The sequence below is a fragment of the Drosophila grimshawi genome, unplaced genomic scaffold, assembly GCF_018153295.1.
Source record: "Drosophila grimshawi isolate 15287-2541.00 unplaced genomic scaffold, ASM1815329v1 contig_311, whole genome shotgun sequence".
NCBI lineage: Eukaryota > Metazoa > Arthropoda > Insecta > Diptera > Drosophilidae > Drosophila > Drosophila grimshawi.
In genome coordinates this window covers 15,902,371-15,928,504 of record NW_025063098.1, presented here as the reverse complement: position 1 = coordinate 15,928,504, position 26,134 = coordinate 15,902,371, and the positions used below count along the sequence as shown (strand labels likewise).

General features: G+C 44.9%; 2 protein-coding genes across 9 annotated transcripts; both read right to left on the bottom strand.

Moving 5' to 3' along the window:
* Nucleotides 1-455: 455 nt before the first annotated feature.
* On the bottom strand, nt 456-25,984 carry LOC6567440 (E3 ubiquitin-protein ligase TRIP12). Of its 8 annotated transcripts, none has more exons than XM_032739908.1 (13): nt 25,922-25,984; nt 15,801-16,683; nt 13,889-15,256; nt 9,458-10,108; nt 8,480-8,581; nt 4,745-7,879; nt 3,645-4,678; nt 3,238-3,577; nt 2,314-3,167; nt 1,574-2,251; nt 1,311-1,499; nt 1,047-1,248; nt 456-989 (listed from the first exon to the last, which is right to left on the bottom strand). In XM_032739908.1, the coding sequence occupies exons 2-13, from the start codon at nt 16,366-16,368 to the stop codon at nt 532-534; spliced, it is 9,579 nt and encodes a 3,192-aa protein (XP_032595799.1). In that variant the 5' UTR covers nt 16,369-16,683; nt 25,922-25,984; the 3' UTR covers nt 456-531. The 8 variants fall into 8 exon arrangements, with proteins under 8 accessions (XP_032595799.1, XP_032595800.1, XP_043070878.1 ...); XM_032739909.1 differs by lacking the exon at nt 25,922-25,984 and adding an exon at nt 20,423-20,578; XM_043214943.1 differs by lacking the exon at nt 25,922-25,984 and adding an exon at nt 20,423-20,578 and having other exon boundaries at nt 8,480-8,578.
* LOC6567442 (checkpoint protein HUS1) lies at nt 22,428-25,986 on the bottom strand. Its single transcript, XM_001994069.3, has 2 exons — nt 25,922-25,986; nt 22,428-23,370 (listed from the first exon to the last, which is right to left on the bottom strand). The coding sequence occupies exon 2, from the start codon at nt 23,366-23,368 to the stop codon at nt 22,499-22,501; it is 870 nt and encodes a 289-aa protein (XP_001994105.1). The 5' UTR covers nt 23,369-23,370; nt 25,922-25,986; the 3' UTR covers nt 22,428-22,498.
* Nucleotides 25,987-26,134: the final 148 nt, after the last annotated feature.

The following is a 26,134-nucleotide window of genomic DNA, read 5'->3' as shown; positions in this document are numbered from 1 at the left end:
ATATGTATCATGTTTCATGTATATATGATTGTATACACCCGAAGGTGCAGGCAGGGGGATGGGGAGAGAGGGGAAGCAACAGGGCAACACTACACGGTAAAGTGAGCCTGTACATATGATGATCAAAACTAAATGTTGGCAAATGTTGTTAAAAATATATTTATATAATATATTGATAGATAGCATATTGAAATTTGGCCAGTTGTTGAGAAATAAGGGAGAAATTGCAAATTGTGCAAACTTTTAAATAAAGTCGATTGGTTGTTGTTGGTTGATTTGAATCTTGATTGTGTTTTTGGATTTGGGATGCTTGCTATCCATTTTGTTAATTTTTCTTTTTCTTGTTGTTGATTTTTTTACTATAATCATCTATAGATAGATATTACTATATTGAATATGTATAGGCATATTTGGATTGTGAGTGTATCGTATCAATATATGTATGTGTGTGTGTGTTGTAGTGTGTGTTAAATGAATAACGTGTATTTCGTGTATATTGGATTTTCGTGTTGCTTTGTGTAAGATTAAGTTTTAAGACAGATGGAAGGACATGCTGCCCTCATTGGCAGCCACTTTCAGTTTCTGCCGCATCACATCACGACTGGAGTAGTCCGGCAACTTGAGATAGTTGACACAGGTCATCACAGATGGTAGATAATCATTGGGATTCTGATTCCCATCCAATGTCTTGCGCACAATGGTCAGCGGCGGGGTTAACGCCTTAAAGCCGCCCGTTGGCAGACGCGGCGAACCGGTTACAAACTGTAGGAAAGCGCGCTGCTCATCACGATTGTAGGAGACTAGGATCTCGTACAGATATTGTATGGCCTGAGATTCCTGGTGGAAGCCGTGATCGGTGCGGCAGCTGTCCTGCAGCATTTTGAGATCCCAGCTTTGATGCTGTTCGCTGCCCGAGCCGCAAAATACGCACTCCAACTCCTCTGGATAGAACATGCGCAAGCGTTGTATCGGAAATATGGAATCAAAGCCTGCAAAATACATATTTAAGTAAAAGATATAAAAACTTTAATGTAACGCCCAATTACCCTCGCGAAGTGCCTCAAACTGCTTCTGCACGCCCTCGACGAGGAACCAGTAGGTCACCAGCGAGATGTACTGATGCAAATTTTGAACGGTAACGGGCGTATCACGTCCACCACGACACAGCTCAATATTGGCATGGCCGGGCAGCACAAAGTCCAGGCCTAAATCGGCGATGGCGCAGCCATCCAAATCCAGTTGCTCCATCTGCATACAGAAATATAGCATAGATAATTTTCAATTAATGAAATCTTTGCTGTTTGACTGACCTTTTCCTTCTTCTCCATGGCATCCTGATTGGGATCAGCCTGTATATCCTCGCGCTGGCGCACCACATCCTGTAGACGCACCAACGATGTTTGTACCTCGGGCGCAACGCGCATTAAATCGGCCAGGCCAATTGAGTGCTCCTCGCTAACCAGCCAGCGATAGAACGGCAGCGAGAATGGCAAATCCAGCTAAGGAATACAAATCGAACAATAGATTTATATACAATATATATTAGTTTTACCCGGGGCTAGCAATAACTTACCATGCGACTATCCATCACCGCCTTGGCCATAAATTTGCCCAGGAACTTAAACTTGGACTTGGCCTTGGTCATTTGTGGCAGCTTGGAGGATTTGCCCAGCGGCAGCGGGAATAAACCATGCGCTGTATGCACATAACTAACACTTGAACTTGTTAGCAATGTTGTTGCTGTTGTGGTCGTTGTTGTTGTAGTGATTGTTGCCGTTTGTTGTTGGTCCAGCGCTTGAGGGAAGGAGGAGTTGTTGGTGGTGCCACCATTATTGTCAGTGGCAGCCATATCACTAAACTGCTGTGCAATGATCATATTTAAAGCGTTATCATTCGTTCCAGCACTCGAAGAGCTGTGCTCCGACTGCTGCTGTTGCTGCTGATTGCGCAGTGTGCTGCTGCGATTGCTGGAGCGGGTCAGATGTGGGGTGGTGGTTGCCTGTGTGGTTGTCGTAGTAGTGGTGCTGCTAACCACAGAGGCTGTCACCGTTGCTGCTGCTGCTGTTGTGTCCGACGACTCCAGTGCATCCTCAATATGCAGCACAGCGCTGCTGGACTTGACCACATCCACAATATTGGACGAATTGTGGCGATAGCTATCGCTGCCATTCCACAGACCCAAATCCGTGCGCTGCAGCTCAGCGGAGACCAGAGCATAGAACTCCAGCGTGGGTCCCAGCCCAGTGCCCACCTAAAACAACAAAACAAGCAAGTTAACACCAAAAACACACAGTCAAGAATTTATGCACTTACCTCATTCTCATATTGAATTTCTAGCAGTGCCTTAGAGTTGCCAAAGTCCTGGAGTATGTGCTCCGCCTGCTTGAGCAGCTCGGCACGTGAAATGGCGCGTTTACGCCGATCGAGACGCGGAGCGACACGCTCCGACGATTCGGCTGCATTCAGATCCGGGGTGGTGTCCAGCAGACGCTGCAGGGCACGATCGCGATCAAAGCTTGTCGCATAGAACAGCAAGTGGCGTGTCTCGAAGGGGAAGAGGAAGGGACAGGCCATGCCAATTTGGGGCAGCCATTGCGGCAGATTGCCAGTCATAATGACCAACGGATCCTGCAGTTGCCTATTGGCCTTGGCCGTTATCTTCGGATGCACAAACTCCGAATTGGCAATGATATTCTGACGCACAACGCACCCATAGAGATGCTCCCAGTGGCGATTGAGGGCGTAAATGACGCGCAGCATGCAGAGAGCATCGAGTGAAGCATCCTGAACGGTCACCACATCGCCGGGCAGGCTGCTGCTGAGGAATGTCTTCAGCGGTGACTGCACCAGTGGTGCAATGCCCTCGTGCCATAATTCGGTCTTCTTGCGCATGAATTTGCTGCTCGATTTGTGCGACTTTTTACCACCACCACCACCACTCGAAGTGGCTGCCGATGATGAGGATGAGCACGATGAGGTTGCCACATGCGAAGAACTGGACGTTGCATTGCTATTTGACTGTTGCTGGTGCTGATGTTGATGCTGTTGCTGGTACTTGTATGTCTGACTGCTGCTGCTGCACGAGCTATTGGCAGTGGATGCCACATTCTCCTCCTCCACAGGACGATAATAGATGGTGTGCTGTTGCACCCAAATGCTGCTGTTGCCTGTTCATATTTTCAAAAAATGGATTGATTACTTGATGAAATCATTGTGCATTCTTTGTGATGTACTCACCCAGCAGCATCTCGGACTCATTGTCCGTCTCGTTGTGCTCGTTGACCAGCGGCGAGAACTGTTTCACGGCCTGATAGACGGTCATGTTGTAGGGCAGCACATGCTCCCCGATGAGGAACTGCAGCTTGTGCTTGAAACTCGACTGGGTCATGACGACAGCAGCGACATTATCATCCATATCCTCCTCGCTGTCATCATCGGAATCGGCACGTATGCCGCCATAGCCACGCACCACCAAATAACGCTCGATCGCCTGCACCATCGCCAGCGGATCGATCTTGACGGTGCCGCCCTTCCACTGGCGCAGATTGCTGCACTGCGGATGACGCTGTAAATTGCACTGCGAATGCCAAAACAATAATAATTAATAAGAAAGCAATTTAAGTGAAGATGCCTTGCAAACTGACCTTCAACTGATGCGTATTGAAGAAACGCAAAGCACTCTGATTGGTGCGACCACCGGGTCCGGCTTGGAAGTCGTGCACCTTCACCGGAAACTGTTCCAGCTGCGTAACGCAGCCATTTAGCTTGGCCACAAACGCACCAAATGCCAGTGGTTCCATGCTGGGCAGCTGGCCGACATTCTGCAGCAGCGGCTCCAGCGGCAGACCGGCAAAGACGTGTAAAAAGCTGCGAAGACGCGCATCGCGCTCCACCAAACCCGATTCGCTGGTCATGTAGTTGAGCATGGCCTTGATCAGACCCGAATGGTTAACTTCGAACGGTGAGATGTCGCTTTCGAGCAGAATGGTCTTCAGCTCGAGCAGCGCATCCAAACAGTCGTGATAGCTGCCGTTCAGCTTGAGCAATATGCTCGACAGACGCTCCAGCACACTTGTGCTGGCCAGCGATGTGATTGCTGTTGACGCAGCTGCACCACCACCCACACCACCACCGACGCCACCTGCACCACTAGCCCCAGATGCACCGTTGCCGCCTTCACTTTCGCGCGCCTTATTGCGTCGCATCTCCTGCTCCGTGTACCGCTTGACGAAATCGATGGCCTGTTCGCGCACCCATTGACGAGCACGCTCGCGATTCGCCGCCGCCATCAGATTGGCATGCGAGATGCTCTTACTGATGCTGGCCGCTACAGCGGCGGCATTCATGCCCGCAGCACCACCATGCTGTGATCCCGAACCCGCTGAATAGGCCAAACCACCGCTGGCCGAGCTGCAGGCGCCAGTTGTTGAGCTGCTGCTGTTGGTGTTGCCATCCTTAGACAGGCCATGATGCGATGAGGATTGTTGCTGCTGTTGCTGTTGTTGCTGGTGATGATGATTCGATGTCTGGCGACCCCAGCGTGCCGGATTAAGCGAGGACAGAAATGAGGTTTTGGTTGAACTGCTGCCCGCATTGCCAGCGCTGAAGCGTGACTTGGAGTTGCTCGAACCAGAGCCAGAGCTGGGCGTGTTGCGACCACCTGCGCCGCTGCCAAGACCTGCAACAGCAGAGGAGATATAGATATAGAAACGAGTTATATATATAGTATAGATATAATACTTACTGGTGGCACGGCTGAGCAGCTCATGCATTGCAGAGCTGGCCGAACTTGCTGCTGCAGCCGCTACTGCGGCATCATCCTGTCTGGACTTGGCGCGTCCGCTGCTCTGCGATTTGCGTTTGGGCGGCGCCTTGCGCTTCAGCATGTCCGTCATCTTGTGCTGCAAGGCTGAGGAGGAGGAGTTGTTGCTGCTGCTGTTATTGCTATTGTTGCTGGCTGCTGCTGCACTGGTGGAGGCGACTGCCACATTCATGTGATTCAGCTGCTGTTGCAGTTGTTGCTGCTGTTGATAGAGCACCTGTGATGACGGCAACTGTTGCTGCTGCTGCTGTTGTTGGTTGCCGACTGCTGTTGCTACGCCTGCTGCTCCTCCGGTGGGCAGCAATTCCAATTGGGCTGCAGCTAACGGCGCCGCTGGCTGCTGGAAATTCAGATACTGGCGCGGATCAGCGCTTGATGTGGCAGCCACAAAGTAAGCAGTTGGTGGCGCTCCTCCAGCTGCCGCCGTCGTCGTCGGGGCTGTCGAGGAGCAGGGCGCCGAGCTGCTGTAGCTGTAGCCAGCATCCAGAGGAGCCGACGCAGATGCTCCTGTTCCTGCTGCTGTCTGCTGGTGCTTGGCCACAGCATTGGCGCTAGCTGTGAGCGCGTTCATCGCATGCGAGAAACTCTTCACGCTATACGATTGATGCTTGGAGCTGCTGGGAGTGGCACTGGCGCTGCTCGAGCCGCCACCGCCGCCAGATGCTGATGTTGGCGGCGCCGTAACATTGTCCATGAAAAAGGGATTCACTTGCAAACTATTCGCCGAGGCGGGTGCACTTTGTGAACCGCCCGCATTTGCCGTTGGCGTTGCGAGTGCCGCCGGTTTGGGTGAAGGATTAGCGCAGATCGGGTTGCTGGGATCGGTCAGCTGGGTGAACTGATAGATGACGCCTTCGCGTCGGAAATGTGTGCCAAACACATCTGGCAGCTGACGCATCAATATCTCTGCCATCTGCAATGCGCCGACAACAATGCGCAAATCATTGCTGCCCAACATGCCGGCAATATGGCTGGAGACCAACTGATATTTGAGCACCTGACGCAACAGCTCTGGCGTCGCATAGTAGACCATGCGCAGCAGAGCGCGCAAACACTTGTAGCGCACATTGGGCCCGGCCGACGAGCTGTACACCTCGTAGAGTACATTGAAGATGTGCTTGATGAAATCGGCAGCCAAGCCGCGCTCCTCCTTCAAGCAAGCGATGCGCGCATCCAGCGATGGACGACGCTTCACCTGATTTGCGCTGTTGTTGCTGCTGCTGCTGTTGTTATTGTTGTTGTTGTTGTTATTATTGCTGCTGCTGCTGTTTAATGCTGCTGCAGATGTGGAGGCGGCTGCACCAGTTGTGCTCAAATCCTGTCCAGCTGCCGCCGGTGCCACATAATTTGGATTCAATTTGCGTTGCACCGGACGTGTGGTGCCCGTGTCTTCGTTGATCTGTTGCATGGCATGAAAATCAACCATATAGGTGCGTCCCAGCGTACTCAAACTGATCTCATCCTCGCTGCTCTGATGCGCCGCCTCAATGAGACGCGAATCAATTGTGGAGTAATTGTGCCAGGCACCGCGATCATCACGCCACTGCCACTGTACCTGATCCTGGGTGTTGAGTGTGGGTCGATCGAGAAGTGCATCGACGGCAAAGATGCCATCCAATGGTAGACGCGGCATCAGTTCACCAATCAAGCACGTCAACTCGAGCAGTTCGAGGGGTGGACGCGTCACAAGCTCCACATGATTGGCACTGGCTGCCGCTGGCTCAGCATTGCCGGTGAGCAGATAGAGGAGCGTGGCAGCAATATCGTTGCGCAGCAGGGAAACCGCCAAGTCCGGGCAGGCACCGCACATCAGGCTGAGCATGCGCACCACATTCGTGAATGTGCCCGTATTGAGGATTGCCGGTGTCATCACCAACAGTTGCTGGCAATTCTTGAGCAGATCAGCGCTCGCAATCTGCTGCAATCGCTTGCCATCATGCGGGAAGCTCTCGACCAGACGCCAGAACGCCGTGCAAACGCTGTCCACACACTTCTTGTCCTGCTGTGAGAGCAGACGTGCCAGCTGTGGCAGACTCTCCGACACGAAATGGAACTCCTCGGCGTGCATATTCTGGCAGCAGTTGGCGGTGATCGAGAGAGCGGCACGCTGGGCCACAATCGAGAAGAAGTCAAGGTAGGTGAGACAGGCGCTGATGCCGTTCGCCTGCAAGATGGCCTTGTTGTGGCGTCGCGAGAGTATCTCCAGTGCGGTCAGACTCTGTTCGGCAACGTCCATGCACTGGATGACCTGCAGTTTCTCGAGGAACACCGGCACAGCGTCCACCACAGTGCCCGCTGACCGTGGCAATGCCTCCAGCATATAGGCCAAGGCACGGCATGCATTGTTCATGATATCAAAATTGTGCTCCATGCGCAACAGTTGAATGAGTGCCGGCACCACCTGCTTGACGGGAAAGCCAGCGAGGGTATCCTCATTGCCCATGACAAGCATTTGGCACATCTCGATGGCGGCCTGCAACTGTTGCGACTCATCGTGCGACTGCAGACCCTGCAGAAGCTGATTCGCTTTAGAGGTGCTGCTGTTGCCAATCGTCCGATGCAATATGTGCGTCATTCGCGGACCGAGTGCCCCAAACAAATGCGGTGGCAGACCGCGTGCCTCGAGCAACGCCTGCAGTCGTCCCACTTCACTATCATCGCTCTCTGAATCCGCGGCTGCTGCTGCTGCGGCTGCTGCAGCGGCGGCGGCTGCAGCGGCAGCATTGACAGCAGCAGCAGCTGCAGCAGCGCCAGTTGTTGTTCCTCCACCGGTTGTGGCTGCTGGTGCTTGTTGTGCCTGAGCTTGTGGAGCAGCTGCCGCTGATGTTGCTGATGCTGCTACTGCTGTTGTTGTTGTTGTTACATTGCTGCTGCTGCTGCCGCTAGCCGTGGCACTGTTGTTGCTATTGCTGCTGCCGCTGCCGCCGCCGCCGCCGCCGCTGCTAGCGTTGCTGCTGCTGTTGGCGCCCACGGCGCTGCTAACGTTAACGTTGCCCGCTGATTCGCGTGCGGCGCTCAACGCGGCTGCAACGATGCTGAGATTTGCCGAATTGGTAACTATGAAAAAAATAGAGTTCATAAAAAAAACAACACAATTAACATAATTGTAGCAGTAATTATTGTTTTCATTTAGAACTACACAAAATGTAATAAGAACAACAAAAAATACAGTGCAAAATGCACTAAAACATTGCAAGAGATACGAAGAGAGAGAGAGAGAGGGAGAGGGAGAGTGTGAGAGAGGGAGAGTGAGAGAGAGGAAGAGTGAGAGAGAGGGAGAGAGAGCTAGCAAACAGCTGACGTAGACAACAAATACATAGAATAAGACAACAAAATGGAAAGAAAAACAAAAACAATACATAAAAGCGATCGATAAGTTAGAGTAGTGTTGTGTAGTTGTGTTAAAATCAAGAATCGAAAAATAAAGATCCAATTGTAAACTAAAGAGCTAAAAGGCTACTGCTGCTGCTACCACCCTGTCACCTGAGTCGCCCTGTGTGTGTGTGCGTGTTTTGTAAGCGAAAATAAGAGCATGAGTTAATAAGTGATGTGTGTGTGTGTGTGGTGTTGTATGCGTGTGCTGCTCATTTTTGTTGTTTGTGGTGAGTTTCTTTCTGGTTTTTTTTTTATTTATTTTTTTTATTGGGTTTTGTTTACCTGTCGTCAGTTGCTGTCCACCTGCATGCGGCGGTCCATTTGGCGCTTGTTGTTGTTGTTGCTGTTGTGCCATCAAACTATATGTTAAAGCATCCGAAGCTGCTAAATTGAAGAATTTTTTTTTTTTTTTACAAAACGAAACGCGCAGTAAAAGGGATAGACCGTCAGAAAGAGAGGAGAGAGAGAGAGAGATAAACGCAAAAGAGAAATTAGAACTGCTATTATTTGATTGTGATTGGGTGGCTTGAGGGGGTGGGGGAGGAGTTGGTAGAGAGGGCCAGTTACCGCGAGCAATGCGACGCGCGACGGCTGCACAGGGTGGCACAGGTAGAAAGAAGGGGGGAGGGGCAATAAATAGATGAAATGACTTGTGTGTAAGGCGCAAAACGACAATCGATAACATCAGAATCGACTGCTTTATCGATTGCCTTTCAGGCTTTACTTCATTTTAATGGGATTGGGACAGAGCTGATTCGACTTTTTTTTGTGCAATTGTTCTAGTAGATTGTTTGCTTGCTTGCTTGCTTGATTGATTGATTGATTGATGACCCAACACCAGTAGAATATACATGTACCAGATATATCCAAGAGACCGATACCGATACCGAGACCATTATATATACAAACATATGTGTACATATACAACACAAAACAAACGGACTGACCATGCCCCTACAACGTACAACAACACGCCTACTGCTCCTGCTGCTCAAAGCCCTAATCCTAATCCTAACCCAAAGAGAGAACGTGAAGTGCTTGCGTGCGTATGTGTGGTGGGCTTACAAAAAACAAAAATAAGACGAACAAATAAATCAAAAGAGCTTGTTAGGAATATATATATATATATATATATATATATATATATATATGAATTTCGATCTAGATCGATATCGAGGATCGCCGGCCGTCCCGCTTTGCTGTGCTCGCAGTTTTCCATTACTCCACACACATGCCTCTCATCAATCCCGCTCCACTTACCACTGCTGTGCGGCGTCGCTTTGGGCGTCGCCTGTTGCGACAACTGTTGCTGTTGTTGTTGCTGCTGCTGGTGTTGCTGCGATGGCTGATTATGATTGCTTCCGCGGTAGTTGAACAAAAAACCCGGCTGTACAATTGTTGCGCGTTGCTGCTGTTGGTGATGTTGATGCTGTTGTTGCTGTTGTTGCAGCGCCTGTTGATGCAGTTGTTGGTGCTGTTGCTGTAGAGCAGCGTGCTGCTGCTGCTGCTGTTGTTGCTGGCGCACGGCAACAACCACCGTGTTGCCGCCCAATTGCGGATGATATTGATACTGATTGGGCGCCTGTTGCTGTTGTTGTAGTGTAGCTGCAGCAGCCGTGCCGGGCGCAACAACAACAGCTGCTGTCAGTTGGTGTTGCTGTTGCAGATGATGCTGTTGCTGTTGTTGTTGTTGCTGCTGCTGTGCGGCTGCTGCGGAACTCACACAAGAACCCGTTTTGCCACGTGAACTGCGGCGCAGTGAAGAATGCTGCTGCTGCTGTTGCGTGTATGCTGTGTGTTGTGACTGTTGTTGTTGCTGTTGTGTTGGTGGCGGAACAAATGTTGCTGCTGCGTACCGTGGCTGCTGATAAATAATGGGCGGCGGCGCTGGACGTGAATGTTGCGGCGGCCCTGTGGAGTTATAGTGATGTGGTTGTTGTTGTTGTTGTGGGTGTTGCTGTTGCTGCTGCTGTTGCAGATTGAGCACAGCGACAGCAGCAGCTGAGCTGTGATAATAATGCGGCTGTTGTCGCTGCTGTTGCTGATGATGTTGTTGTTGCTGTTGCTGATGGTGTTGATGTTGCTGATGGTGATGATGTTGCTGTTGCTGCTGTTGCTGAGCCGCTGTAAAATATGCAGCTGCCTGAAAATGTTGCGTTGCCGGCGCCGTGGGTGTCACAAAGGACGACAGATGCGCAGCAGCAAACTGATGCGCTGGCAGCAACTGTTGCGGATGCGGCTGCAGCGGCGGCAATTGCTGCTGCTGTGGTTGTTGTTGTTGCGGGTGCGAGTGCTGTTGTTGCTGTGGTACGTAGGGCGTCATGTGAGTGGCGGCTGCTGCCGGCAGCACGCTATAATCAACAATGCCAACAGCAGCGGCAGCGGCGCTGCTGCGTGTGGCTCGTGCCGCCCCGCCACCAATTTGTTGGCCAGGGGGGGCGGCACGCTGATACCCGGAGGACGTTGTTGTTGCTGTTGTGCCAGTTGCTGCTGCTGCGACTGCTGCTGCTGCAGCTGGTGTTTGGTGGTTTGTCTGCGCAGGTGCTGCCGACGGTGCTGCTGTGAGTGCAGTTGTTGTTGATGAATAAGTTGCCAGCGTGTTTTTGTTCGGTTTGCTGCTACTGTTGTTGTTGTTGTTGCTGTTGTTATTATTATTGTTGTTGCTGTGGGTGTTTGTTGTTGCTGTTGTGTGTTTGTTGCTGCTGCTGTTGCGTTTGCTGTGGCTGCGATTTGAGTGTGGCGCAGCTGCTGCTGTTGTTGTTGTTGTTGGGCGGCACAAGTAGAGAGGGGGGTAGAGTAGTGGGAGACAACAGTTAAACAGCTTTGTTTCTTAATTTTGTTTTTGTTTTAGGATTTGTGTTTTGTTTGTTTGTTTGTTGTTATTTTTGCTTGCAGCTACACTACTACGTTAGTTGTTGTTGCTTTTTGAATAATGTAATGCAAAAAACTAGGAATAGAGGGCGGCACGCATAAAAGGGTCAGTTTTAGAGGGGATGAAGGCTGGGGGTGGATTGGGGAAGATAGCGAATGGGGTTGTTTTTGGGGGAACTAATCAAGTAGTCGCTGACAATGATGATGTTGCTGCTGCTGCTGCTGTTGTTGTTGCTGCTGCTGTTGTTGCTGCTGCTGTTTACTGCTGCTCGGCACACTAAACTAATGTTGTTGTACGCCAGAGTCTGGGCTGTGCGTGTGTGTGTATGTGTGTGTATGTATGTGGCTGTAGAGAAAACACACACACACACACACACATGCACATGCACATGCACGCACAGACACACATACGCACGCAAGTTCTAGAGATATTGCAAGAGTGCAGCAAGTAACATGTTGTTGCTGTTACTGCTGCTGTTTGTACTGTTGTTGTCGTTAGGCCATCACTGCTGCACTTTTGTTGTTGCCGCTGCTAATAGTTGTCGTTGTTGTTGTTGTTGTTGCTGCTGCTGTTGCTGCTACAAATTATTTTCCCTCTCTCTATCATTCTCTCGGTCTCTTTTTCTCTCTCTCGCTGTCTCTTTCTAGAGTACACACCACACCCTGCGACGCGACGCTTTGAATGCTTCTTTAATTGTTTATTTCAATTATATATATATATACATTATATATCTATAATTTTGTTTGCTTGCACAAAAACAACAACATCATCATCATCATCAACAACACAAGGCATCAGCAATGAAATACATATTTGTTACATATATATATATAATATATATGCTTATAAATATACGTAAATACATACATATTAATTGAGTGAGTTGTACATAGAAATAGATTTCGGCAATTTACAAATATTATAAATTTGGCAAATCAAATGAAATACATATCGCAAAACAAAAATTTGCAACAGCAACGTGCAAAAACGAGATTTAAATCAAATTGTTGGCTTTGGCGGCGTTTTACAACACTGCGAGTGTTTCGCTCCAAAATAGAAACAAAAATAAACGGGAGAAACCCTATTTGCTTGGGGGACACACTGGCCACGACGACATTCTACGCATACACACTCAGTTAACGAAATAAATATGGAAAGGGTATTTTCTTAATGCAATGCAAATGCAGTTGTATAATAAAAGACAGAAAAATATATATATGGAATACAATAAATGAATAAGGAACTGTTATATCGTCGGGTTTGCCGAAGACTAGATACTCTTGCAGCTGAACATATGTATGTATAACGACTGATGTACAATATAATTTCCTAATCATATTCACAGTTGTTCACTTCTTGGTGGTTTTTAGCACTACTCATGAACATAGATATTTTCTTTAATCACATAACAAAAATTTAGATACCCTCCTCTGCAAGGGTATCGTCACATAAATGTATATATATTTATATGCAATAGTTCAAATTAATGGGCGTATTTTTGTTTTGTTTTATATATATTTTTTTTTTTTTTGTACAATGGATATGGATGGTTTCGAACAATATTAGTATTGGAGGATTATTTTGGTATTGTGCTGCTCGATGAATATTTTATGAATGTGAGAGTCCCGCTTTAAATGTCAGGGGATGGAGTGGCGAGTGGGAACAGCAGCCAGGGGATGGTAGCTTGGGTGGTTGTTGATAGTTTGAAAAAGCACACACCTGCGCCTTTATATATAACAATTCTTATTGCTACACAATTAATTTAGTATCTGCTTCGACTTCTATTAAAAAATATATATCATGCACTCTGAAATTCTCGTTCTAAACAGCGCGACGTAAAAGTTTCAACTGCCTTTTGACAAAGTGCGTTGGCATTGCAAAACAATGTACATGTTTTTATCAACAAAACAATTAATATATTATATATACACACATATGTTTGTACATATTAAGACACACACACACACACTCATAAGTGCGCATGTAGACGGCATGACGCAGCTCAAAAGGCAATTGATCAAGAAATGTTTTAGTTGTTTTTGGTTTTGTTGTTGTTGTTGTTGATAAGAAATTCGAGCACTTATCAAATTGAGCACAAAAAATATTTGCAAATTATTCTGCTTCTTTTATTTTTGTTTTTCTTGTGTGGCAACACTGGCCGCCCGTCATTTGTTAATATTTGGAGGAAATTATGAGAAAAAGGGAAAAGAGCGTTTGATTCGTAATTATCAGCGTAATTAAAACATATAATAATCAAGTTTTTCTATGTACAACAAATCGAAAGATAAATATTTGCAAGCAATTCGATAAACATCAAACAATAAAAAAGCACGAATATGTACACAAAAAGATAGCTCAAATAAATGTATATAGGTCAAGTAGTTGGAATTCACTATCAAGATTAATCAAAGGAGCAACAAGACAATTCAATATACCACACAATATCTATATACAAAAACATGATGGTCAGATCTAAAAATAAGATATTTTTATCGAAACTCTAAATTCAAAAGTTTTTAAAAAGCAAATACTTTACTCACATCAATAAGAATTTTTGAAATGAAACTTTGAAAAACTACGATTCTTATTCGTATTGTATTCTATATTGGCTTTGATTTTCTTGCAATGAATTCCAAACTATATATATCCTTGAATATATATTCTACAATTATCAAAGATTACACTAATATTTTATATATTGTAATATAATAGCATAACAGTTTTTAGTCGAGATCAAGTGTAGATATAGATATATATGTGTGTGTGTATATAGTGTGTGAATAATAGTTTAAGAGAATGGAAATGGAAATGGAACTCACCAAGTTCACCAAGTTCACCAATAATATGCTCAGCGAATTCACCCTCTGAGAGATCCTCTTCCTCCTCGTCGAAATCCTCTTCGATATCGTCGTCCTCCTCGTCGTCAACGTCCTCCTCTTCGCTGAGTTCGTCCTCTTCGGCAACGATTTGGGCGTCCTCCTCGTATGATGAATCCGCCGAGTTAACTATTTCGTAGAAACCCACCTCCTCCTCTTCGGGATCCACTTCCTCCTCCTGTTCGTCCTCGTCCTGTTCCTGCTCCGGCTCCTCGTCCTCGTCGGCGGATGTGCTATCGGCACCGGCAGCCTCAAACAGATTCTCCGCACTATTAACACCGGCGGCGACGACGACGTCTACTTTATTATTAGCCTGGGCCTCTGCCTCGGACGACGACGGCGCTATTTGCTCCGCGTCCAAGTTGACGACGTAGCCGTTCTCTGTTTCTGTCTCGTTGAACTCGTTGATTTCGCCGCTGCTGTTGTCCTTCTCACCGTGAACTTTGTCGAACAGTTGTTGCTGTTGATATTTGCGCAGACTTTTTCGATTTTTGGTGTATTTGTTGTTGTGGTTGTTGCTATTGCTTTTCTTGTCCAGACGCTTGAGAACAACGTTGCTGTTGCTGTTGTTTTTGCTATTATTGTTGGTGTTGCTGCTGTTGCTGTTGTTGGCAGCGTCGATTGCTGCAGCGGCTGCAATTACCGCCGAGCTGCTGGCCAGCAGACGTGGGCTACTGCTGTTGTTGTTGCCGACCAAATTCTCCTGTTGACATGCAGCAGTTGCTGGTGCAATTGTTGCTGTTGTTGTTGTTGGTTTGGCGCGCGAGTGGCTAACTTTGCGCGTTTTGCGGTAATAGTTGAGCAAATTGCTGCTGCTGTTGCTGCTGCTACTGTTGCTGCTGCCACGTACCGTTGCTGTTGTTGCTGCTGCTGCTGCGCGGGCAGCTGCGCCGCGCTGTGGCGTCACGCCAATGACGTGATTGCTGCAATTGCTGCCGCTGCTGCACTCACTTGTCTGCTGCTGTTTAGCGTTGTTGCTGTTGTTGTATTGGCGGGCAGCTGCCGCGCTGCTGGTGCTGGGCAGCTCCTCGGGCGATAGAGTTTTCGAGCGTGTACGCTGTGCCACACAATCGCCACCTGATGGCTGACGCAGCGGCGTCGTGCACTGCTGCAATACACTATGCGCTGGCTCGGCGGCACCTCCTCCTGCTCCTGCAGCAACAACCGATGCAGTTGCTCCTACACCTGCTCCCTTTGCTGTTGCCTCACTAGATGACGTCTGTAGATGGAGATGATGCTGCTGCTGCACGCGTCGCTTCTTGATTAGCTGCGAGCTTAGCTCCACGTACTGATCTCCACCGGGCGGCGCAACTGAAAAGGACATGACAACAACAAGGCTTTAATTAAGGTTATTTCTTTAGGAAGAGTGACTTGCTTATAAATTTACTAATTAGAGAAACCAAATACAAAAAAAAAAAACATGACAAATCGCTGTAGCTCTGCCTATGTTGACTACCTTTTTAATTTCGATAAACACAGAAGAGCTTGCTTAACATTTTTCTCTCTATATTTTTTTTCACTTCTTTTTCATACGGAAGACAAATAAAATTAATTTCATTTCAACTTGCAGTTGATTTTACATGACTCACCCTGTAACTGCTGCTATCGATAACAAAAATATTATCTATAGTTAGCCAAATATATAAGCAATATATACATATATATATATGCATATCTTTTGTATATCATATATCTTTATATCTTATATATAGATATTTCGGGCAACCGATAACTTGACACCCTGCATCAATTTCAAACAAATCGATATCTTCCAAACAAGTAAATATTCCCGCAAAATAGAATAAACAAAATATGAGAGAACCAATTGCTTACAGCTTGATTAACCTTTACTTACAGTGGCTGCTGCTACGATTTTGACTGTTGCTGTTGTTGATGTTGTTGTAATGCAGTTGATGCTGGCGCTTGCGACTGCCTGGCGATAAGGACCAATCGATGTTGCTGCAGCTGCTGCTATTGCCGTTTGGCGACCCACCAAATGCTGTTGAGCGTCGTGGTGCAGTTTCAGTGGCAGCGTTTTTCTTATTGTTGTTAGTTTTGTTGTTTGTTGTTGCTGATGTAGTTGTTGTTGTTGCTGTTGTGAGGCTGTGACCCTTGCTACGTGAACGACGTGCGGCGGCAGAGTTGGCGATGGCGGTGGCGACGGAGGATGTGGCAGGAGCAGCAGCAATTGTTGTTCTCGCTGCTGTTGCTGTTGTTGTATTGTTGCGTTTCTTGTTACTATGATTATTGCTTTTGTTGTTGTTGTTATTGTTGTTATTATTATTATTATTATTGTAACGCCGATGTGAATGGGACGCTGATGTTGTTGTAGTTGTTGCTGTTGCTGCTGTTATTATTGTACTACCGTCGTGTTGCCCCTCCGTCAATGCAGAGAGCGTTTGACTTTTAACGGACTCGGCCATAGACGACACTTAACCGCACTGGCATCGAACACACTTAACATGCCACAAACTTCACTCAGAATTGTTTGCAATTATAATCATCTGTCTTATATATCTATTTTTATATGTATATGCTAACCAACAAAAAAAATATTTATATATATAAACCACACGCTTTTAAGTTTTGCTTTGTTGTTGAATAGAGTCTTAGGATCAAATTCCTATATATTTATTTTGCTCATTTGCTCAGTTTGACTTTAGCGTTCTTTTTTTGAGTTCTTCTTCCGAGTGCACGACGCGGCAGTTAGTTTATTGCGGTCAGAGAAGTTTTGTTTTCTGTAATTGCAAATAAAAAGAAAGTAATTTTTAGTTAATTTTGTTTTGTTTCAATGTTTTTATAAATATTCTAGATTACTCAGCGTTGACAGCGTTGCTTACTAGATTATGTTCATGCTATCGATGTTTTTCTGCCTAAGTTAAAGTACCAAAAGGGAAGAAAATGTAATTTGAATAGCTAAGAGCAAAAAAAAAAACTCAATGCTGACCGATGATGACTGCTTCAATGAACAGTCAAAAGAGAATTGACCACAAAGATCTGTGGATGAGGACACGGAATAGGAAGTGCTTAGGGGTGTGTGTGTTTGTGCGTGTGCGTGAAACATCCATGTGACAAAGAACCGGCCGCATTGAGGGTAAGTCGCAGATTTATGCTGCCCCTTTCAAGGCAAACGAAGACAGGTACGTAGTGCACAGCAGGCCGAAAAGAAAATTGATAACCGGGCTAAAGAGCACAAAAGAATACAGCACAAGAGATAGCAGACACACACTGGCAGACACACTCGCTCGTCCGCGCACAGTTGAGCTGTTTTTAACATATGTGCGCAGTAAACACACACGAATATGTAAATAAATTAACAGCTGTTTGCAAGCAGCAGCAGCAGCAGCCACCAACACGTGCATGTGTGCTAGAGAGAGAGAGATAGAGAGAGAGAGCGAGTAAACTGTGCGCAGATGATTATGAGCGACTTGTTTTGAGTGGAAATTACTTACAGCGAGACGGAGCAGCTCACTCACACACACTTACACAAAGTGAGAGCGCGCACATGCTGCGCTGTTAATCAGCTGTTCTCGGCCGTTTTGTTTATATTTTGGTTTTCGTAAGCAGCGCTGCTCAGTTGGCTGACTGCCCCTTCTTCCTATGTATGTGCGAGCGAGTCAACGAGTGAGCGAACAACGAGCACGAACTCGTTTCTGCTTGAGTGTGTGTGTGTGCGCGTGTGTGTGTGTGTGTAACTTGTCATGCTTGTTTCGCTGCGAGAACCCAATGCAAGATCCCGCATATACACACACACAAAAACGCACGTATTGAAAATACAATAAGCACACGCGACGAATAAAAGATAAAAAGCAAAACACAGCTAAGCAAAGCAAAGCAAGCAATTGTAGCAGTGATGCACCGCAAAGGCAGAAGACAGACAGACAGACACAAAGCAGCAGCGACCGAAACGTGTTGGCAACGTCGACGGCGTCTTCGCCCTTTGCAGCGCAGTTAGCGCTGGCAACAAAGTCGCCAGCTACACTTACAAAATAAATGCGTAGTTTGTGAGCGTGTGTGTGTGTTTGTCGTTGTCGTCGTTACAACAAATATGACACGAAATCCAACAAACATTGAGTGCAAACCAACTGTCAATCACAACTATTAAGGAAAATAAAAAAAATTACGAAAACGAATTGAGTTCAAGGTCGCTTCAAATGAAACCAGCAAAGACGTCGACGTCGACACACGCTACATGAAAATTTGTTTGAATTTGGATTTTTTTCTTCGTTTTTTTGTTTTACATTTTTAGCTAGTTTTGTCCGAGTGGAAACCACAAGTTTTTCACACCAAAAAAATAAACAGATACCAAATAAAAAATGTGCGAGGCCGCAAATGGTAGATACATACATATCTATATATCTATGTGTGTGCCTGTGTGTGAGACAGCAGCATTTTCCTTGCGTGTGGTGGCAACTCCAAACATATGGCATGTAGTTATCGCTTGTTGTCAATATTGTTTAATTCTTTATCAGCAGCAATTGAAAAATGTGAAGGGCCTCCAATTGTACATAATGTGTGTATGAATATGTATGTCTGTATGTATGTATTTATGTACATTGCAATTACCTTTTGTGCTAGACTTGTTGTCAACCCTGTTGGCAAACATAATTGATAACATTTGTATGTATATATGTGTGTGTCTATCCCCTTTCCCCACCCGTAACTCACTGACCCGCTCGCTTGCTCACTCTATCTGTAATTCATACCCCCTCTCCACCCTTCCGCCCAAAAATTAAACACCTACCCCGTAGATTTATACAGCGTGCTATTGTTTGTAACTTATTTGTATACATATACATATACATATGTATGTGTGTTTGTAAACTCAGTCGAGCATATGACGCCAGCAACAGCACCAACAACAACGACAATGTACGTCGTAACGGGGCTGCAAGCATACAAAACAGTGTTGCCTCGTCAAGTTTTTTTTCGTTTGAATTTTTTACTATTCATATTCGTTGTTTGTGTTTTATGTTGGTTTTCTATTTTCTATTACGAAACTGCTTTTGTGGCCTACGCACAGCTGAGCAGCAACAGCGTGTGTGTGCGAGCGAGAGAATGATAGGAAAGTGGGGTGTGCGTGTGGTCGTGTGCTTGTATGTGTGGGCAGCAACAACAGCGCTTTCTACAGGCTGCTGCTGCTGGCTGGCTGGGGCTACAAAATAAAGGGTCGCCCGTCCATCGTCGTCACTGTGGCAACTTAACCGTAAAAAGTAAAGTAAGTTGCATTGGAAAATTTCTGTGTTGCGCACTCTTCAAATAAAACTTTAGCTTTGAGAGGCGCAGCAGGTCAACAAAGTAAAGAACGTAATAAATAAGCACTTGCTTAAAAGGTAGATTTTTACCGGTCTGGCAACCCTACAGCTGCTAGTGGCAAATGAAAAAAAAACAAAATGCAAGGTAAAAAAAGTGCATGCAACAATTAACTAGAAACCTTGCCATTGTTAATGTTATTTGTTGTTGTGGTTGCCACGCAGTGAAGGTCTGTCCAAAGTGGGCGGTTTCTGATTGGATGACTGACTGCTTGAGGGCCTTTGGCGATATATGGAATTAAGTGTGACCCACCTCTTCCTTCATAATAAATATATGTAACTATTGCAAAGTTAGAAAATATCAAAAGCTTCACTACTTGTTGCCACAGCTACTAAATAAGAAATAGAAGTAGAACGAGGCGATAATTATATAACTATAACTATATATATACACACATATATATAAGTCACAATTCTAGGTATTTACTCAATTCCGTTATATACAAGGCGTATGTAAACACTGACACCAACACACACACACAGTACAAAACTTCTTTACTGTTATACACACGACGATAGAGAATAGAAATATATAAGGAAAGAACGCACGAATTTTATGCATTTACATGGTAAAAAAAAAAAAATGGAAATGCGAAAAGTGAAATATTTTTTCCCACAAATTTTATTAAACTGCATCGCGAAAAGTTATTTATATTTTTACTACGTTTCCATATTTACTTTTCCTTTAACTGTACGCTGTGCTCCTCTTCCTTTGCTGACGACTGACTGTCGATTTCCAGTATAAATACAAAAAGGGAGCATAGGCAGAGCAGACCAGAATTAAAGCAGCGACGTTGACGTCGTCGTTTGCCTCGGCATGAACGCACGAGGGGAAGCAGCAGCACATAAGTCGCTCGCACTCACACATACACACACACATACACACACACACACACACACATAGTCAAGCAGCCCCAATCTCGCACACACGCACACCATGAAGAAAATGTATACGTATGTAACGTATAACCGTATATAACGCAAGCAAAGCGAAGAGGCAAAAGAAATGGTTGGAAATAAACGACGAATGCACAGCACACAAAGCATTTCAACCATTTTGCATGCTATTTAAGAACACAATTCGATACCCAAAAAAAAAAAAAAATTAAAACGCGACTACGTAATTTATTAATAATATACTGCAAATTATATAAATGTACTGCACCTTTTTTTCAAAGCAATGCCTTGTACATGATGTACTTGCACACAGTCTTATATAGCAAAGAAAAAAAACAAAAGAGAGAGAGATAGAGAAAAAAAACGTTTGCCTCATCGGCACGAACACATTTTTTCAGCTGTGCACGCACTCAAAACCAACTCACGACTGACAGTCAGCAGCAGCGGTAACAGCAGCAGCAGAAACGACAACGTCAATGATGGCGACCGACGAATAAACGAGCTCAACTCAATGAGTGAGAGTGAGTCAGGCGAGAAATTTGTTTGAGTTGAACACTCATCACTCAAATGTACATAAAAATTCAATATGCTTTTAAGTTAAGCACGTTAACTTTGCAATTAATACAAGTTCATTTTAGAATTAATATCCAATATATCATAGAGACGACAACGGGCAGCACAAAAGCACTCAGTTCCTCTCAGCACAGTTGTTAAGCGGGTCACTCAACCCTTGTCGCTGACTGGCAATGAGGTCAACAAACCGACTCTCAGCAGCCATTGGACTAACTTATTTCTTTTTGTTATTTAGTCAAAGTGCGACGCACTTAAAATATTAACGCAACAAATGGGCCTTTTACACGGCACTCAACAACTTTCCATTGGGACTCGAACAAATTTCTTTGCCGTAAGGGAAATTTAAATTCCACTCAATATGGCCATGGCTGTTGAGCAAAGAAAGAGTGAGAGAGAGAAATGAGTGCTCTTTTCTTCTTCCTTTTTGCACCCAAGTAATACTTTGGGGTTGGAACGTGCACTCGTTGCTCGCTGGAATTTTGTTGTTTTTTCTTTTCTGTTACTTGTGACTCGTGCGTTAGAGCGAAATTTGTATTGAACTGATCAGCTGATCGCATGAGTGTTTTAATATATCGACTTGTGTATGTGTGTGTGAAAGGTTCAACTTGGGTTACACAAACGAACAGCCGTTTTGTGAAGTTGTGACTAATCTTCTAATAGGGTCTGTCTCTTTGTGTGGCTAGGTGACCTGTCTACATTCACACACACACACACACTCTACTTTGAAATACGCAATTAAACGAGCAACCAAGAAACGAGGAGAGACAAGGGCTACAAAAAAATGCCTGATAAAAATGGCAGCCATTTATTTATTTAAATACAGTGGTTCACAACAGCGAGATCAAGAAATTCAAAATGTCACTTTGACGATACTCATTTCAATTAATTTATTTTTATTTTTTTTTACAACACAGAAATGACCAAATTCTTATTTATTATTATTATTCTCGGGATTCGCAGCGTTCTAATTTGAAAGGGAAAGACCACTATATAGATAACACTGTTCATCATCATCTATTTCGATTATTCTTTATTTTATTTTTTGCTTTGTAGCAATCGCAGCCGAGCCCAAAATGGCTGTTCAACTGTGTACTTTTTTTTTTCCAACGAGAGCGAATTTTTTTTTTGAGCGGCCCACGCAGCGTTGACTGATTTGAGAGTGCGGCGCTGTCGACGTCGCTGCAGGCGTCACAGCTGGCCTACTTGAAAGAGCTACTCACCTGCAATCGCACTGCATTACAGCAGCAACAACAATAACAGTACGCTATAAATGCAAGTCAATTGCAATTGCCAGTGAGCAAACAGAAGCGGTTGTAAAACCAGTAACAAAAATACACAATAAATATGCAAACAAACAACAACAGCACACACACATGCACGTGTATAGCCATATGCATTTGTATGTGTTCTACACTCAGGCAATGCAACAAGCTCAAGAGAGCGAGCGCTCGGTCGACGTCGCTGCCGCTGCATATAAAAACAGGCCACGGCCTGCGCTGCAGCCGACGACGTCGCTGCCAAATTGGGGCGAAAAAGCGCACAGCACAAAACAAAAAAAACAAACTTTCGCTTATCGATGTTGCCTGACAATTTGCATATCGATATCAAGTATATTTTACATACATATCGGTAATCGTTTTCTACGGGTTCCTTCCTCCTCTTCCTAAAAACAAACAGCTGCAAATAAAAACAAAGGCTTATTTATCAATACTGGCTGCCCATCTGATATGCACATTCGGCGACATATCGGTAACATTTATTTTGACTTAATTTAAACACAAAGAGCTGGTAGAATGGAGTGCAACACGACATTGCTGCGAATATCCAGTTGCAGGCAAATGCAATTCTCGTTATCGATACCTATCGATATCTCCTCATTGGGCAATTGGAGTGCATTGAAAAACGCCGACATTTTGCGCGAATCCACAGAACAGGAGACTTCCGTCGACTGGTGGCTAGAGTTCCCCTCACCCTTGTGCAGCAAGAGTCGAGTGAAACGCGACGTAATCGTTGCCATCTCCGATTCGGAGACCAGATTCAGTTCACCATTGGTGCTGCCATGGAATATCAGACTTGGCGAAATGTTCTTCAGCTTGTCAACTAGACTTCGCATGAGACGCAGCGAGGGCACGCCGAGCACAATCTGAGGTGACGGCATCTTGGGCAACATAAATGCGGGCCACTCGCTGGCGGGGATTATGGTGGCGGGCACGTCGTGCACCATTTCGCGCGGCTCAGCTGAACTGGGCGACACAACCGATGCAATCACCGAGATGCAGGGAAATTGGATTTGCTTCAATTTCAACTTGCAACTGTGCACAGTGCTGGTGGTGCCCGAGCGGAGCACGGCGAGCGCTCGACTCAGATGCGTGGCGGACATAACGAGCACAATGAAGTCCTCATCGTCGCCGGGATGTGCTGCTGCTGGTGTCATTTTATATTCGGGAAAGTAATCTTTAGCCGCAATGGTCACCCAGACGAGCGGCGACGATGTCGAGCAGTGCTCCTCGTTAACAATGAAATGCATCCGTTCCTGTCCCAATATCATCACGCAATCCTTAGCCAGCTTGGCCAATGTGGCAACTATCGCCTGGAATTCGCGCATATAGAGCACATCCAGCATTTTGGCACGGAATTTCATCGCTAAGGGATGATTCGATGGGTGCCAACAACAAACCAGAAGAAGAAACAAAAAGAAAAAACAAAAATCAAACGCTGACTTCCAAAAAAAAAAGAAGGAAAAAACAAGACATCAGGAAGAGAGATTGCAGAATCAACCAGCTAAAAAAGGACGAATCATTTGTACTCTACAAGATATGCCGATCGACACAGATCGTTATCAATTTCAATCAATCAAATAAGTACATATCGATATCATATGTTTATATTATCGATTTATTTTTGTAGAAACTAGCCCGACCAGAAGAAATTAACTATTTGTGTATTCTAAATTCGATAAATTTAAATTGTGATTTTTATATGTATATAATTTGCATGCCACCTGTCGTAAGAGTTACAACCAACATACTTCGTTTTTCAAATTTAAAATGGGTGCAAGTGGGGAACGTGACAGATTTGCAACACGAAGAGTCCAGGAATAGGACCGCTGCCAGTGCTGGGCCTGGCACCCGAGAGTTCAATGTACAAAGGCGCACTTATACACAAATAAAAACACACATATATATATATATATAAACATATATATATATATATATATATATATATATAGCTAACAAAGTCAGCCAGGCGATGGGCAAACAAAGCGCAGAGAGCAAAATCGAGTTGTGTTTTGGCTGTTCGAGGGGGCGAACGAAACCAACACGGAAAGGGAATGGGTATCGAGTGTAGAGTAAATGAAACGCACCAATACCATCGCACTCTATCCCTCTCACTCACACTCACACACACATACACACACACATACACAAGCACACACGTTCTACTGCTATGCATACAAAGTTGCCGTCAGACAAACGAGACAGACACACAACAGGATTTTGTTTTTATTCGCTGCACTGTGGAGTTGAAAAAAAAGAAAAGGAAGGCGTCTGCTGTACGGCAAAGTTGAAGAAGTGGCAGGCAGCATTTTGTGGTCTAAGGACGGGAGTTGCCGCAGCAGCAGCAAAAACGGAAATCAAATTATGTATATGCGATCCGTAGGCGGCGCAGGCAATTGACGGCTCGGGAGTGTTGCATGTGCGTGTGTGTGTGCTTGTATTGGGACTCTTGGGGTCAAAATATTTTCCTTTGGCAGTTCAATCAACTTTCAAGGTTGACTTATGAGACGACAGCGTTGCCATATTGTTGATATACCCTGCAAACACACACGACCTTCATACCTTTTTTTTTACCATGCTCTCTTATAATTATAATTGTCTTGCTCCATATTTAACAATAACAATATCTCAAGCTATCGATACTTATACATTTTAAGATGACCTTGGTGTTCTTAGGGCTCTTTGTAAAACTCTTTATATAAAGCATTAAATCACAGATTCTAAATTCAAATGCCAATAATGACGTCACACAACGACGTGTGTGTATTTCATAAGTATGTGTAAGTAGTATTTAAATCAAACGCTGATCATTATGTGCCCAGAGTTGTTTTTTTCTTCTCTTGCTGCTGCAAGTCATTACTTGCAAAAAAAATTAAACACGAGTTGCCAATCACCAGAACAAACCACCTTCAGAGAAACTCAATGCAATGTGACCATAAAAGCTAAACAAATACAAATATAAAAGCAATAACAACAACAACACATATAAAAAGCTGACAAGAGGCCAAAATTAAATACAAATAAAATACGGTGTGCGCATGAAATTCAACGTGACTGCTTATTTTGCTGCATTGAGGGAGGCACACATACATCGATTTAGTAGACGCTGCCGTTCGCTCGTAGCATAAATAAAAGAGAAAGTAAAAACTTAACAAGATGCTGCGCGCATCAGTCAGGAAAAATGAAGCACACATACATAACGATATATAGAGATAATATTCAAAATAGAATTAAACAAATCATTATACACACACAAACATACATACACTCATGGCTAGGGGCACTCGACAATAACTGTTGTTGGGTGATCAGCGTTGCCAACCAATTTGAGATCATCGTTGCTCGTCCAACAATTGTATGTGCACATATATATTTATTTTTCTAATTCGAATCGATATCACAAAGAACCGACCACAAATGTACACACACATTTGAGTCTAACTCATCCGTATTTTCTTGTAAAAATCAATATCGAAGAAGCTTTCAACTCACACACAATTTTATTATCGCTTTCAGCTTGCTTGCACTTTTCGTATTTATTCACATAGCATAGTTTGGCGATATGTTTTTGTCAGTTATTTTGTTGCAAGTGCAATAAATGTACACGATTCGTTTACAAAATATCGAATAAAAAAGCAATCAAAATCAAATGCAAAATGGTCGACATTTTGTTTTCTGTCTGTCTGGTTGTCGCTCGCTGCTGTTGAGGCTGCTGATTCGACGAAATACACAAATATGTGTGTGCATGTATATGTCGGACTGTGTATGTGTGTGTTGAGTATGACTGTTGTGTGTGTGAGTGGCCAGCGGAGCCTCAAATTATGCTGCTGCTTGTCTGTCGCAACAATTATACATTTTGCATTTACATAACTGTGAACGATCATGTCTACGTCGATATGCTCAATTGTTACACTTACCTTTTAAGCTATTAATTAAGAATGATTTGCACAATTTTCACAGCTTTTTCTGTTTTATTATTTATTTCCACACATAACAGAACTCCGACTCCGACACTGCTGTCAACAGCACAGGTCACACTGTTCTCGAAATCAGTATTACCGAAGAGCGCAATGTAAAATATCACCAAAAACTCTGGCATCAGCCAAACGATATATCGATAAGAGCCAATT

Bases quoted from the DNA above. Each gene is read 5' to 3' on its own strand.
- LOC6567440 (XM_032739908.1), bottom strand. From the start codon at position 16,368: ATGGCCGAGTCCGTTAAAAGTCAAACGCTCTCTGCATTGACGGAGGGG. The intron at 8,582-9,457 runs GTAAGTGGAGCG...TCTTCAATTTAG, and splicing joins AGCGACGCCGCACAGCAGTG to CAGCTTCGGATGCTTTAACA. The intron at 3,578-3,644 runs GTCAGTTTGCAA...TGGCATTCGCAG, and splicing joins TCAATACGCATCAGTTGAAG to TGCAATTTACAGCGTCATCC.
- LOC6567442 (XM_001994069.3), bottom strand. From the start codon at position 23,368: ATGAAATTCCGTGCCAAAATGCTGGATGTGCTCTATATGCGCGAATTC.